The 9,322-nt window shown below is 45.2% G+C and overlaps 1 protein-coding gene across 3 annotated transcripts; it reads right to left on the bottom strand.

Moving 5' to 3' along the window:
- Nucleotides 1–1,079: 1,079 nt before the first annotated feature.
- On the bottom strand, nt 1,080–4,479 carry TUBB1 (tubulin, beta 1 class VI). 3 transcript variants are annotated; one of them, XM_009074698.1, is made up of 5 exons: nt 4,322–4,463; nt 2,660–2,768; nt 2,371–2,481; nt 2,145–2,237; nt 1,080–1,538 (listed from the first exon to the last, which is right to left on the bottom strand). In XM_009074698.1, exons 1-5 carry the CDS (start codon nt 4,376–4,378, stop codon nt 1,165–1,167), a joined length of 744 nt encoding a protein of 247 aa, XP_009072946.1. In that variant the 5' UTR covers nt 4,379–4,463; the 3' UTR covers nt 1,080–1,164. The 3 variants fall into 3 exon arrangements, with proteins under 3 accessions (XP_009072946.1, XP_009072943.1, XP_009072945.1); XM_009074695.1 differs by having other exon boundaries at nt 1,080–2,237; nt 4,322–4,479; XM_009074697.1 differs by lacking the exon at nt 2,660–2,768 and having other exon boundaries at nt 1,080–2,237; nt 4,345–4,378.
- Nucleotides 4,480–9,322: the final 4,843 nt, after the last annotated feature.

Below are 9,322 nucleotides of genomic sequence, written 5' to 3' on the forward strand. Positions count from 1 at the left end.
ATTAGTTTCAGGTTCCTCCACCTACACTGAGCTCAAACATGAGTCTTTACTTTCTTCAGGGTATAATAAACTTTCACTTCTAAGTGTATAATAAAAGAAGCTCCATTTTTTCATGTAATTCAAAGTCAGTCCTTGCAAGAATAAACTTGATTTTTTTTTTGTCCATCATATGTTTCAAGTATAAAATTATAGAATGGTATATACTTTTTATTTAAAAGAACATTATAATTACATTGTTAAGTAGATGTCTGTGATGGCAAGAAACTTTTTCCTCAAGGCAAAATACGGTTTTTAGTGATTGAACTTATCTCTAACAAGCTGCAAACCATTCTATCATTTTTGTTGTACTGAATGTTAGGAAGAAAATTTACAGTAGTTAGTACAGAAGAAAACTAAAACCCCACACCAAAACTTATACACAGTGTTCATAACTTTGTGTGCTAATGTAACTCAGCCTATAGTTTGAAGCAGAAACAAACCACACCATGCTAATGGAAACAACCTCTGCAATAATATAAACCAGCTATGTGTAGAACTATTAAAGTACTTCAACAAAGAATAAAGTAAAATGTGCATATTCAGTCTTTTACCCCATGTTGTTTCCTCTGCTCTTCCCCTGCAACTCAGGGAGCTGAACTTGTCTGCAGATCTACATCAGTCTATGAGTGTGTGAATAAACAGGCACTGCCTTTACAGCCCTTACAGCTGTGCATGTGTTCCTAAACCGGTAACAAGTTCACAAACTAGACAGGGACTGTGTTTACCTGAGAATAAATACATTTGATGAGCTGACAGCACATTTTGCTGTCGCTTATGATCCTGCTCTATATACACAGGCACAATGGCTGTATAGTACATTCAGTATCTGGTGATTAGATGCTAAAAGGGAATACATTTACAAGCAAGGCACTGGTGGGAGGGACAACTTGTCTTCACAGTGGATCTCTTTTTCTGGGAGAGGTTCAGTGTCAACAGTTGTTTAGGAGAGTAAAGCTGAGCTGCCATCAGTTTCACAAGCATTGTAGTACCGGAGATACTTGGCCAGATGCAGAGAAAAATTCTTAAGGAATGTGTTATTTTTGGTATGCAGATGGTGGCTGTTGCTTTGATTTTAGTGAGTGTCAACAGGCTTATTTGGAGGATGGTTTGATATTGCCGTTGTTTTCATGCTGCTTCCTTTTCTGGGCTGGCTTCCACTTCCACCTCTTCAAACTCCTCAACATCTGCAGTGGCATCTTGGTACTGTTGGTACTCGGACACGAGGTCATGGGTGTTACCTTCTGCTTCAGAGAACTCCATCTCATCCATACCTTCCCCAGTATACCAGTGGAGAAAGGCTTTTCTTCTGAACATGGCTGAGAACTGTTCGGAAACCCTGATGAAGAGCTCCTGAATGGCTGTGTTATTGCCAATAAAGGTAGCTGCCATCTTCAGGCCTCGCGGTGGGATGTCACACACAGCCACCTTGACATTGTTAGGGATCCACTCCACGAAATAGGAGCTGTTCTTGGTCTGGACAGACAGCAACTGCTCATCCACTTCTCTGGTAGACATTCTGCCTCGGAAGATGCAGGCGACGGTGAGGTAACGCCCGCGCCGAGGGTCACAGGCTGCCATCATGTTGCGTGCGTCGAACATCTGTTGAGTTAGCTCTGGCACTGTGAGGGCTCTGTACATCTGGCTGCCCCGAGCTGTCAGTGGAGCAAAGCCTGGCATGAAGAAGTGCAGGCGAGGAAAGGGCACCATGTTGACAGCCAACTTGCGCAGATCCGCGTTGAGCTGCCCAGGAAAGCGGAGGGAGGTGGTGACGCCACTCATGGTTAGGGACACCAAGTGGTTGAGGTCACCATAGGTGGGATTGGTGAGCTTTAAAGTTCTAAAACATATATCGTAGAGAGCTTCGTTGTCAATGCAGAAGGTTTCATCCGTGTTCTCTATGAGCTGATGGATGGAGAGGATGGCGTTGTACGGCTCTACGACCGTGTCCGATACCTTGGGGGAAGGCACAACGCTGAAGGTGTTCATAATCCTGTCGGGATATTCCTCTCTGATTTTGTTGATGAGGAGTGTGCCCATACCTGAGCCTGTGCCACCACCGAGCGAATGGATGAGCTGGAATCCCTGCAGGCAGTCACAGCTCTCACACTCGTTCCTGACCACATCCATGACATTTTCAATCAGTTCAGCACCTTCTGTGTAATGGCCCTTGGCCCAGTTGTTTCCAGCCCCTGAATTACCTGTAAACAGAAGTACAGAAAGGTCAGTCACAGAGTTAACAGGATAATTTTTAAAGGCCACAATGATAGGAGTTCACAGGCCATTTGGGGACAGTTGACTCCAGCTGGTTTGCTGGCAGCATGCTGTACATACCATGAATGAAGTTGTCAGGTCGAAAGAGTGGACCTATTTTGCTAGACCGTACACTGTCCATCGTCCCAGGCTCCAGGTCCACCAGGATGGAACGGGGCACATATTTATGGGCTAGAACAAAGCAAAATGAATGCAAATAATTACTGTAAGAGGCCAAAGAGACCTGAAAAATCCAATTCGCCTATAGTGGTTTAGGTTTTCGGTTGGGGTTTTTGATAATTACTTATTTTAACCTTCATGTTCGCTCTGCAGATTGCTCTGCCAACACCTCACAGTGCTGAGCACTTACAGTAAGCCTCATTGAAGTACACGTTAATTCGCTCCAGCTGCAGTGGTGAATCCCCACGGTAGTTTCCAGCGATGTCAATCCCATGTTCCTCACCAAGCACCTCCCAGAACTGGACAAAGAAAAGAGGTTCGACACAGATTTATTTTCAGCACGTGTTCAGCACCAGCTCTGCTGCATTTATGCCTGACAGGAACTTGTCTTGCCATTTACTTGTTAGATCAGAGCAGGATCCTCCTCTCCCCTCCCCAAATAAGTCCATGGGAAAAGTTTGTAGGCCATTTATGCTGCTTAGCTATCACCCATGCACTAATAGGTGGAGAACCTCAACTGGTTCCCTTTAGAGTAAAAGAAAAATTGATACTAGTTTAAATAACACGGTACTAGTTGGTATGAGCTTGACAAAAAGGTCAGGAGGAGGTGGATTAGGGAGGGTTGCCTTGAGTCCTGTCACACACAAGTGGGTCTGTGACACAGGCAAATTTGTACATTAGCAATGCTTTCCACGAAGAGCTGCTGGTCCTGAACATCCTATCTTGTCACTCATATGGATGTGTCGTCCTGGGACTCTTATCTAGGCAGCAGCCACAGCAGTGTTCATGTAGACACACCCACCCACTGTAATGACCAGGCTGTTTCAATATTAAAGGTCTCCTGGGTTAGCATCCAGTCTCATTTTGAGTGTACAAACACACCATTGCCAACATGTCCATGGTGTGTGTGCTTTTCTGCAGGTCTTATGAGACATAAGCACTTTGAAGTTCAAAGCCAACAGAAAAAAATACAACCTTCCGTTGTCACACTGGCTGCATTCAAACTGCCTGGGTCTAACATGACATTCCCTGCCCATCTACAGCTTCATGTTCCATTGAAAGAAGTCAAGGTGAGATTTGTGGGAGCAAGAAATGGAGGGAGAACACAATGGAGCAATCCCTCTGCTATCATGTGTCTTAAAAGACCTCCATGCCCCAAATAGACACAGACACTTTGTTCTGACAACTTCCTACTCATCAATTAAAATAAAAGAGAAGATGGACATCACACAGCAGAAAGCAACGGTGTTTTTTTCTCCTAGCATAGAAAGTCAGCAATAGAGACAACTCCAAGTAAGATCATGCCAGTGTTTGAGCTACACAAAAATACTCCCAGTGACCTGTTGCAGACCAGTTAGGCACTTTGTATCACTCAGAAAAATCCACCTGGTCACTGAGAGCACAGGTCAGCCAGTGGGTTCATACAACCAACCCAAACCATTCTATGATTCTATGGTATTAATGAATATAATGTGGCAGAGTTAGTGCTGCATGGCTGAACTGAAGTCCTGGCATCACAGCTTTGCAGCTCTGGAATTACTGGCTCCGGCACTTGTCCCAGCATTTTGCAGACTAGATCAGTGCCCCTGGGAAGATGAGTCGCAGCAGGAAGCCTCTGGAGCACTTATTATCACTGTGCCATAGTTATTGCAGCTGAACATTAGCCTTTACAGGAGGAGCAAGTCCATCTTTTCACTTTCACTCCACAATACACATATTGCCAGCTAACATGCCATCCTACCATTGAGTTAACAAAATAATTGTTCCCCCCTCAAAGTTCCCATCCATTGATGATGTTTGATCTGCTACCACTGATCCCCTACTAATGACCAAAGATGAAAAGAGACCTTACCTTGGCTCCAATTTGGTTCCCACACTGCCCAATCTGAAGATGCACAATTTCACGCATTTTGTGTAGCTCAGATCCGTTGGTGGCTACAACCTCTCACAGGTTCTCCAGTTGCAGTCCCCAGAACAAGCCCTCCTGCTGCTGCTCTATCAGCTACACCCAGTGCAGCCCTCCCCAAGCGGCCTCTTTATACCAGTGGGACTGTCACTCAGCCAGCAAGGGGAGTAACCAGCTCCTCAGGCTGCTCAGCAAGGCATTTCACGAGGAGGCAAAGTGCCTGTTTACTGCCTGGGTACAGGGTACAAGAGCACAGGTGCATTACTGGGTGGCTTGGGAAGGAACATTGTCACATGCACCTCCTCACCATTAATTCCAGTTCTCCATACGATGCATATTCTATTTGTGTTTCATCATTTTTATTATACATACTATATATACAAATATATGTGCATATATGGAGAGTATAGGCAAAAATGAGTAGGTTAAGCACATGTGCTTCCATCACCTAATTTAAATGTTAACCTCATATGAGTCATACAGGACAACAGCCACGATAAAAACAGTAACACTTGTGAGCAGTAGCCTCCTATAGCCACAACATTCAGTGCATTGCCAGGCAAACTTCATTAATAAGCATCATTCCCTGTGTCTGACTGCAGGAAGGAGGGGACAGGAGCAGTAACAAAAACACTTGGCAACACATAAATATCACACTGCACTCTCAGGGATGTATGTTCCTTAAACAGCTACAATAATCCATCATTTTAAGTCAAAATCTGAATTAACTTGCACAGATACTCTCTCTCTCCCTTTTCCTCTCTTCCTTTCCTGCCATTAAGAATTACAGCATTTCTTACATTTCTTATTTTCTCATATCTGAGATTAAGTACTTCAGAACTTGCCAGGAAAATGCTAGAGGTGAAAATCTAGTTCCACTGAAGGTAACTAACATTCACTGTGTGAAACATTTCGCTGTGTTAAAGGAAACTATGAGAGGTGGAGCAAAACACAGCAGAGTCCTGTTGGCTGCTGATAACCAGGACTAGTATCACTGAGCAGCAGAAACCTGGAATGGACTGTCTTCTGCAAGCTCAGAGCAGCTTCATTACATGTCAGATGACTGTCAGTGCTTTGCAAGTCCTCCTTTTAAGGATAGGAATTAGAACTATAATTAGGAAAGTACCTTAAATTATTTTGTATAAAGTGATGACAGTGGAAGGACATTGAAAGTAACTACTTTACCACTTTCTGGGTGGCTAGAGATAAGAAATCTCTGAGCTTCCATATTGTTCCAATAGAAAAATCAGCTTATTCCAGACTTCCCCCCACCCTTGATGACTTCCACTTCTCCCATCAGCCAAAGGAGGGACAGACAACTGCTCCTAAAAAGTTGAGCACCAGAAGTTCATTGCAAAGGAGCAGCAAGGAAACATTCTGTCATCCTCTGCTGTGCTGTGAGTGTCCTCAGTAGGGAGTAATAAAATACTTCAAATTCAGGTAGATTAATTTAGTTTCCTTAAGACACAATAGTTTCATCATTTTCCAAAAGTTAAATATTCTCTAAGCCATTTAGTTTACTCATCAAGACAAGCAAACCGTTCTGTTCCATCACCACATTGTCCGTATTTTCCACAATGGCAGTGGATATCTTCTACAGTTTCCTGAGATTAAATGCTAGAAAGGTTATTTGGACATTTACTTTGAAAGAAAATATCCATGCACATTTCAGGTTTTTTTTCTCCAAAGATCCTCTGCTAAACGTAGTAGTGCAGTTCTGAGCCTGAAATATCATTTTATCCATGCACATTTCAATTTTTTTTTCTCCAAAGATCCTTAGCTAAACGTAGTAGTGCAGTTCTGAGCCGTATATCCCATTGTTGCACTCTGGTGGGAGCTGCACTGACACCATGTGTCAGAGACCTGCTGACACTAAATAAATACTGCTTTAAATATACAATAGGCACAGCTCATGAGAGGCTGAAGATGCTAAATTTTATCCATGCACATTTCAATTTTTTTTTCTCCAAAGATCCTTAGCTAAACGTAGTAGTGCAGTTCTGAGCCGTATATCCCATTGTTGCACTCTGGTGGGAGCTGCACTGACACCATGTGTCAGAGACCTGCTGACACTAAATAAATACTGCTTTAAATATACAATAGGCACAGCTCATGAGAGGCTGAAGATGCTAATTCAGTGTCAACAAATTTGGCAAAATAATTTCAGCAATAAATATACTCAGCGCACGTCACAAGGAAACAAAGAAAAGGGAAGGGAAAGAAATATGCAACATTTAATATGGGGTTCTCTCTTGCTAAAATTAGTTCCCAGAATCATGTGCCTCCTCTGAAGCACTTCCTTAGAGTCTTACAAATCATGGCACATGACACAAAGTACCTGAGATGCTTTGTGAAGCAGATATGAGTTTGGGCCTCTTTTCCCTCTCCTCCCCAACCACATTTCTGTGAACCTCCAAGCCTGGCTTCATCCCAAAGCTGCAACACGAGGAGCCTGTTTCCCTGTAGAGTTTGTTGTCACTCCTGAGCCCTGAGAAACCTCAAGCCTGTTAACTGCCCAAGGACACTTCCCAGCCACAGCCATCACACATGTGCTGCAGCAGATTAGCAGTGAGAGCGTCAGCAGGGCAGGAGGAGGTGGTGGTGGCTCTGAGGGACTTTTGGCTCTGTGGAGATAGCAGCAGCCTGGCACTGGGCACAGCTATTGCAGTGGGTATTATCAGGCTCCCACTGCTCCCATTGCCTTCAGAGCAGACCCTAGATACCAGAGCCCTGGCAATGAGCTTCAGCTGAGACCACAAACAAGCCAGGTTTTTGTGATTACCAGGCTTTTGTGGTGTTGTTTCTGCTTTTCTTGGTTTTTTGGGGTTTTTTTTCAATTCTACCCACTAGCAACAAATACACATTCTGGGGTATATGGTTTGCTTGGGAGGAAGTAACTTGGCAACAAATACACATTCTGGGGTATATTTTTGTTAAATATGGTTTGCTTGGGAGGAAGTAACTTTTTCAGAGTAGCGGAGAAGATTGTTGAGAAGAAAGTCTGTGCAGTTTGAGATAAGCCTGGCTACAGGCCACCAAATAACTTTAGAGAGATCTGTGAATGGCAACCAAACAAGCTGATGCAAGTCTCGACTAACCTGGGCTAGCTGCATCATCCTTAGCAATGCTACCAAAAAATGTTGCATTCACCAGGCAGTAAAGGTCACCTACGTCACATTTTTATTTCAGTCAGTAAGAAAACCTATTTAATTACTTCCTTCCTCTTGCAGGTGGTCTAAGGAAATAAGGCAGGGCTGCCCACTGCAAGTTGTCATCAGTGTAATGAGCCTGTGTGATTGAACAAACAGGTTTTTGGTACAACCAGAGTGGATGACCAAGCAGTTTGTTACCTTCCCAATGCAGAGCTATGACTTGGCAAAAACCTGGGGCATGTGAATGCACCCACTGAGCAGTGTCCTTACCTGGGTCCTACTGCCACAACTGCAAACTGCTGAGTTTGGATCATTTGGTGAGTTTCCCAGCAGTCAGGCTCTGTTCTTGCTCGTTCTTGCTCAGCTGTTCCTTTTGGTATGCTGGTTCTTGGTGACTCAGTTTCTCTGTACATTGTGTGGAGCTGATAAACCTCACGCCTTTTACAAACAGTGCTGAGAGCTAAGGGGAAAAAAAAAGCTACAAGGGGAGAACTGTCTGTGGTTTACTAAACCTATTTACCAAGCATGAAAGCTCTAGTATGGGAAATCAGCTGATAATCCAATCACACAGCCACTGGGACCTTTCTGCAGGAAAATTAGGAAACTCTTTACTATTGACTAAATCTTATAGCAGATAATAAAGATCTTTAGGTGTTCTGAACCCTAAGAACAGCCTAAGAAATGGTCACAGGCCTGTGTTCTTTTGTAACTTGCAGAATAAAAGGGCTTGAGAAATTCAGATCTTATGACTAACAAAAACCACAATCAACCAACAAAAAACCCCAACCCCACTCTGCTCTCTGCGGTGTCACAGCCACTGGGCACAGCCTTACACAGTGCTGAGGTGTTAGGCCAAAGGTAAAGAAACCTGTAACCCAGTCACACAGTGTATGTCCCAGACACAAGTCCTCTTGTGATCAAATTGCTTCATTTTTGAGCACGCGAGCTGCCCTGGGGGCTGGGAACACGAGACCTCAGGGCTGTTCCTCATCCCCAACAGATCAATCAGACTCCCTGCAGAAGGGCTCAGCACACTGAGCATCCCCAGAGCAGCTACCCCGGGCACAGAGCACACACAGACCGAGGACCCGACGGGGGCCCGAGGTCCCTGTGGCTCCTGCTCATCGCAGGCGAGCGCTGCCTGCTCTGACCCTGTCCCTGTCTTTGTCCCTGTCCTTATTCTGCTTCTTTCTGGTCCCTGTCCTTGTTCTGGTCCTTGTTCCTGTCCCTGTCCTTGTTCTGGTCCTTGTTCCTGTCCCTGTCCTTGTTCTGGTTTTGGTCCCGGTTTCTGTCCTTGTTCTGGTTCTGCTTCTGGTCCCGGTTCCTGACCTTGTTCTGGTCCCTGTCCTTGTTCTGGTCCCTGTCCCTGTTCTGGTCCTTGTTCCTGTCCCTGTCCTTGTTCTGGTCCTTGTTCCTGTCCCTGTCCTTGTTCTGGTCCTTGTTCCTGTCCCTGTCCTTGTTCTGGTCCTTGTTCCTGTCCCTGTCCTTGTTCTGGTTCTGGTCCTTGTCCTTGTTCTGGTTTTGGTCCCGGTTCCTGTCCTTGTTCTGGTCCCTGTCCCTGTTCTGGTCCCTGTTCTGGTCCCGGTTCCTGTCCTTGTTCTGGTCCCTGTTCCTGTCCCTGTCCTGATTCTGGTTCTGGTCCCTGTTCTGGTCCCGGTCCCTGTCCTTGTTCTGGTCCCTGTTCCTGTCCTGATTCTGGTTCTGGTCCCGGTTCCTGGTCCCTCTCAGTCCCGTCCCTGCCCCGCTCCCTCCGGCTCCGCCTCACCGCTCCCTCCGGCACCTCCCGCCGCCCTTA

Source organism: Acanthisitta chloris, unplaced genomic scaffold (assembly GCF_000695815.1).
Source record: "Acanthisitta chloris isolate BGI_N310 unplaced genomic scaffold, ASM69581v1 scaffold2725, whole genome shotgun sequence".
Taxonomy (NCBI): Eukaryota; Metazoa; Chordata; class Aves; order Passeriformes; family Acanthisittidae; genus Acanthisitta; species Acanthisitta chloris.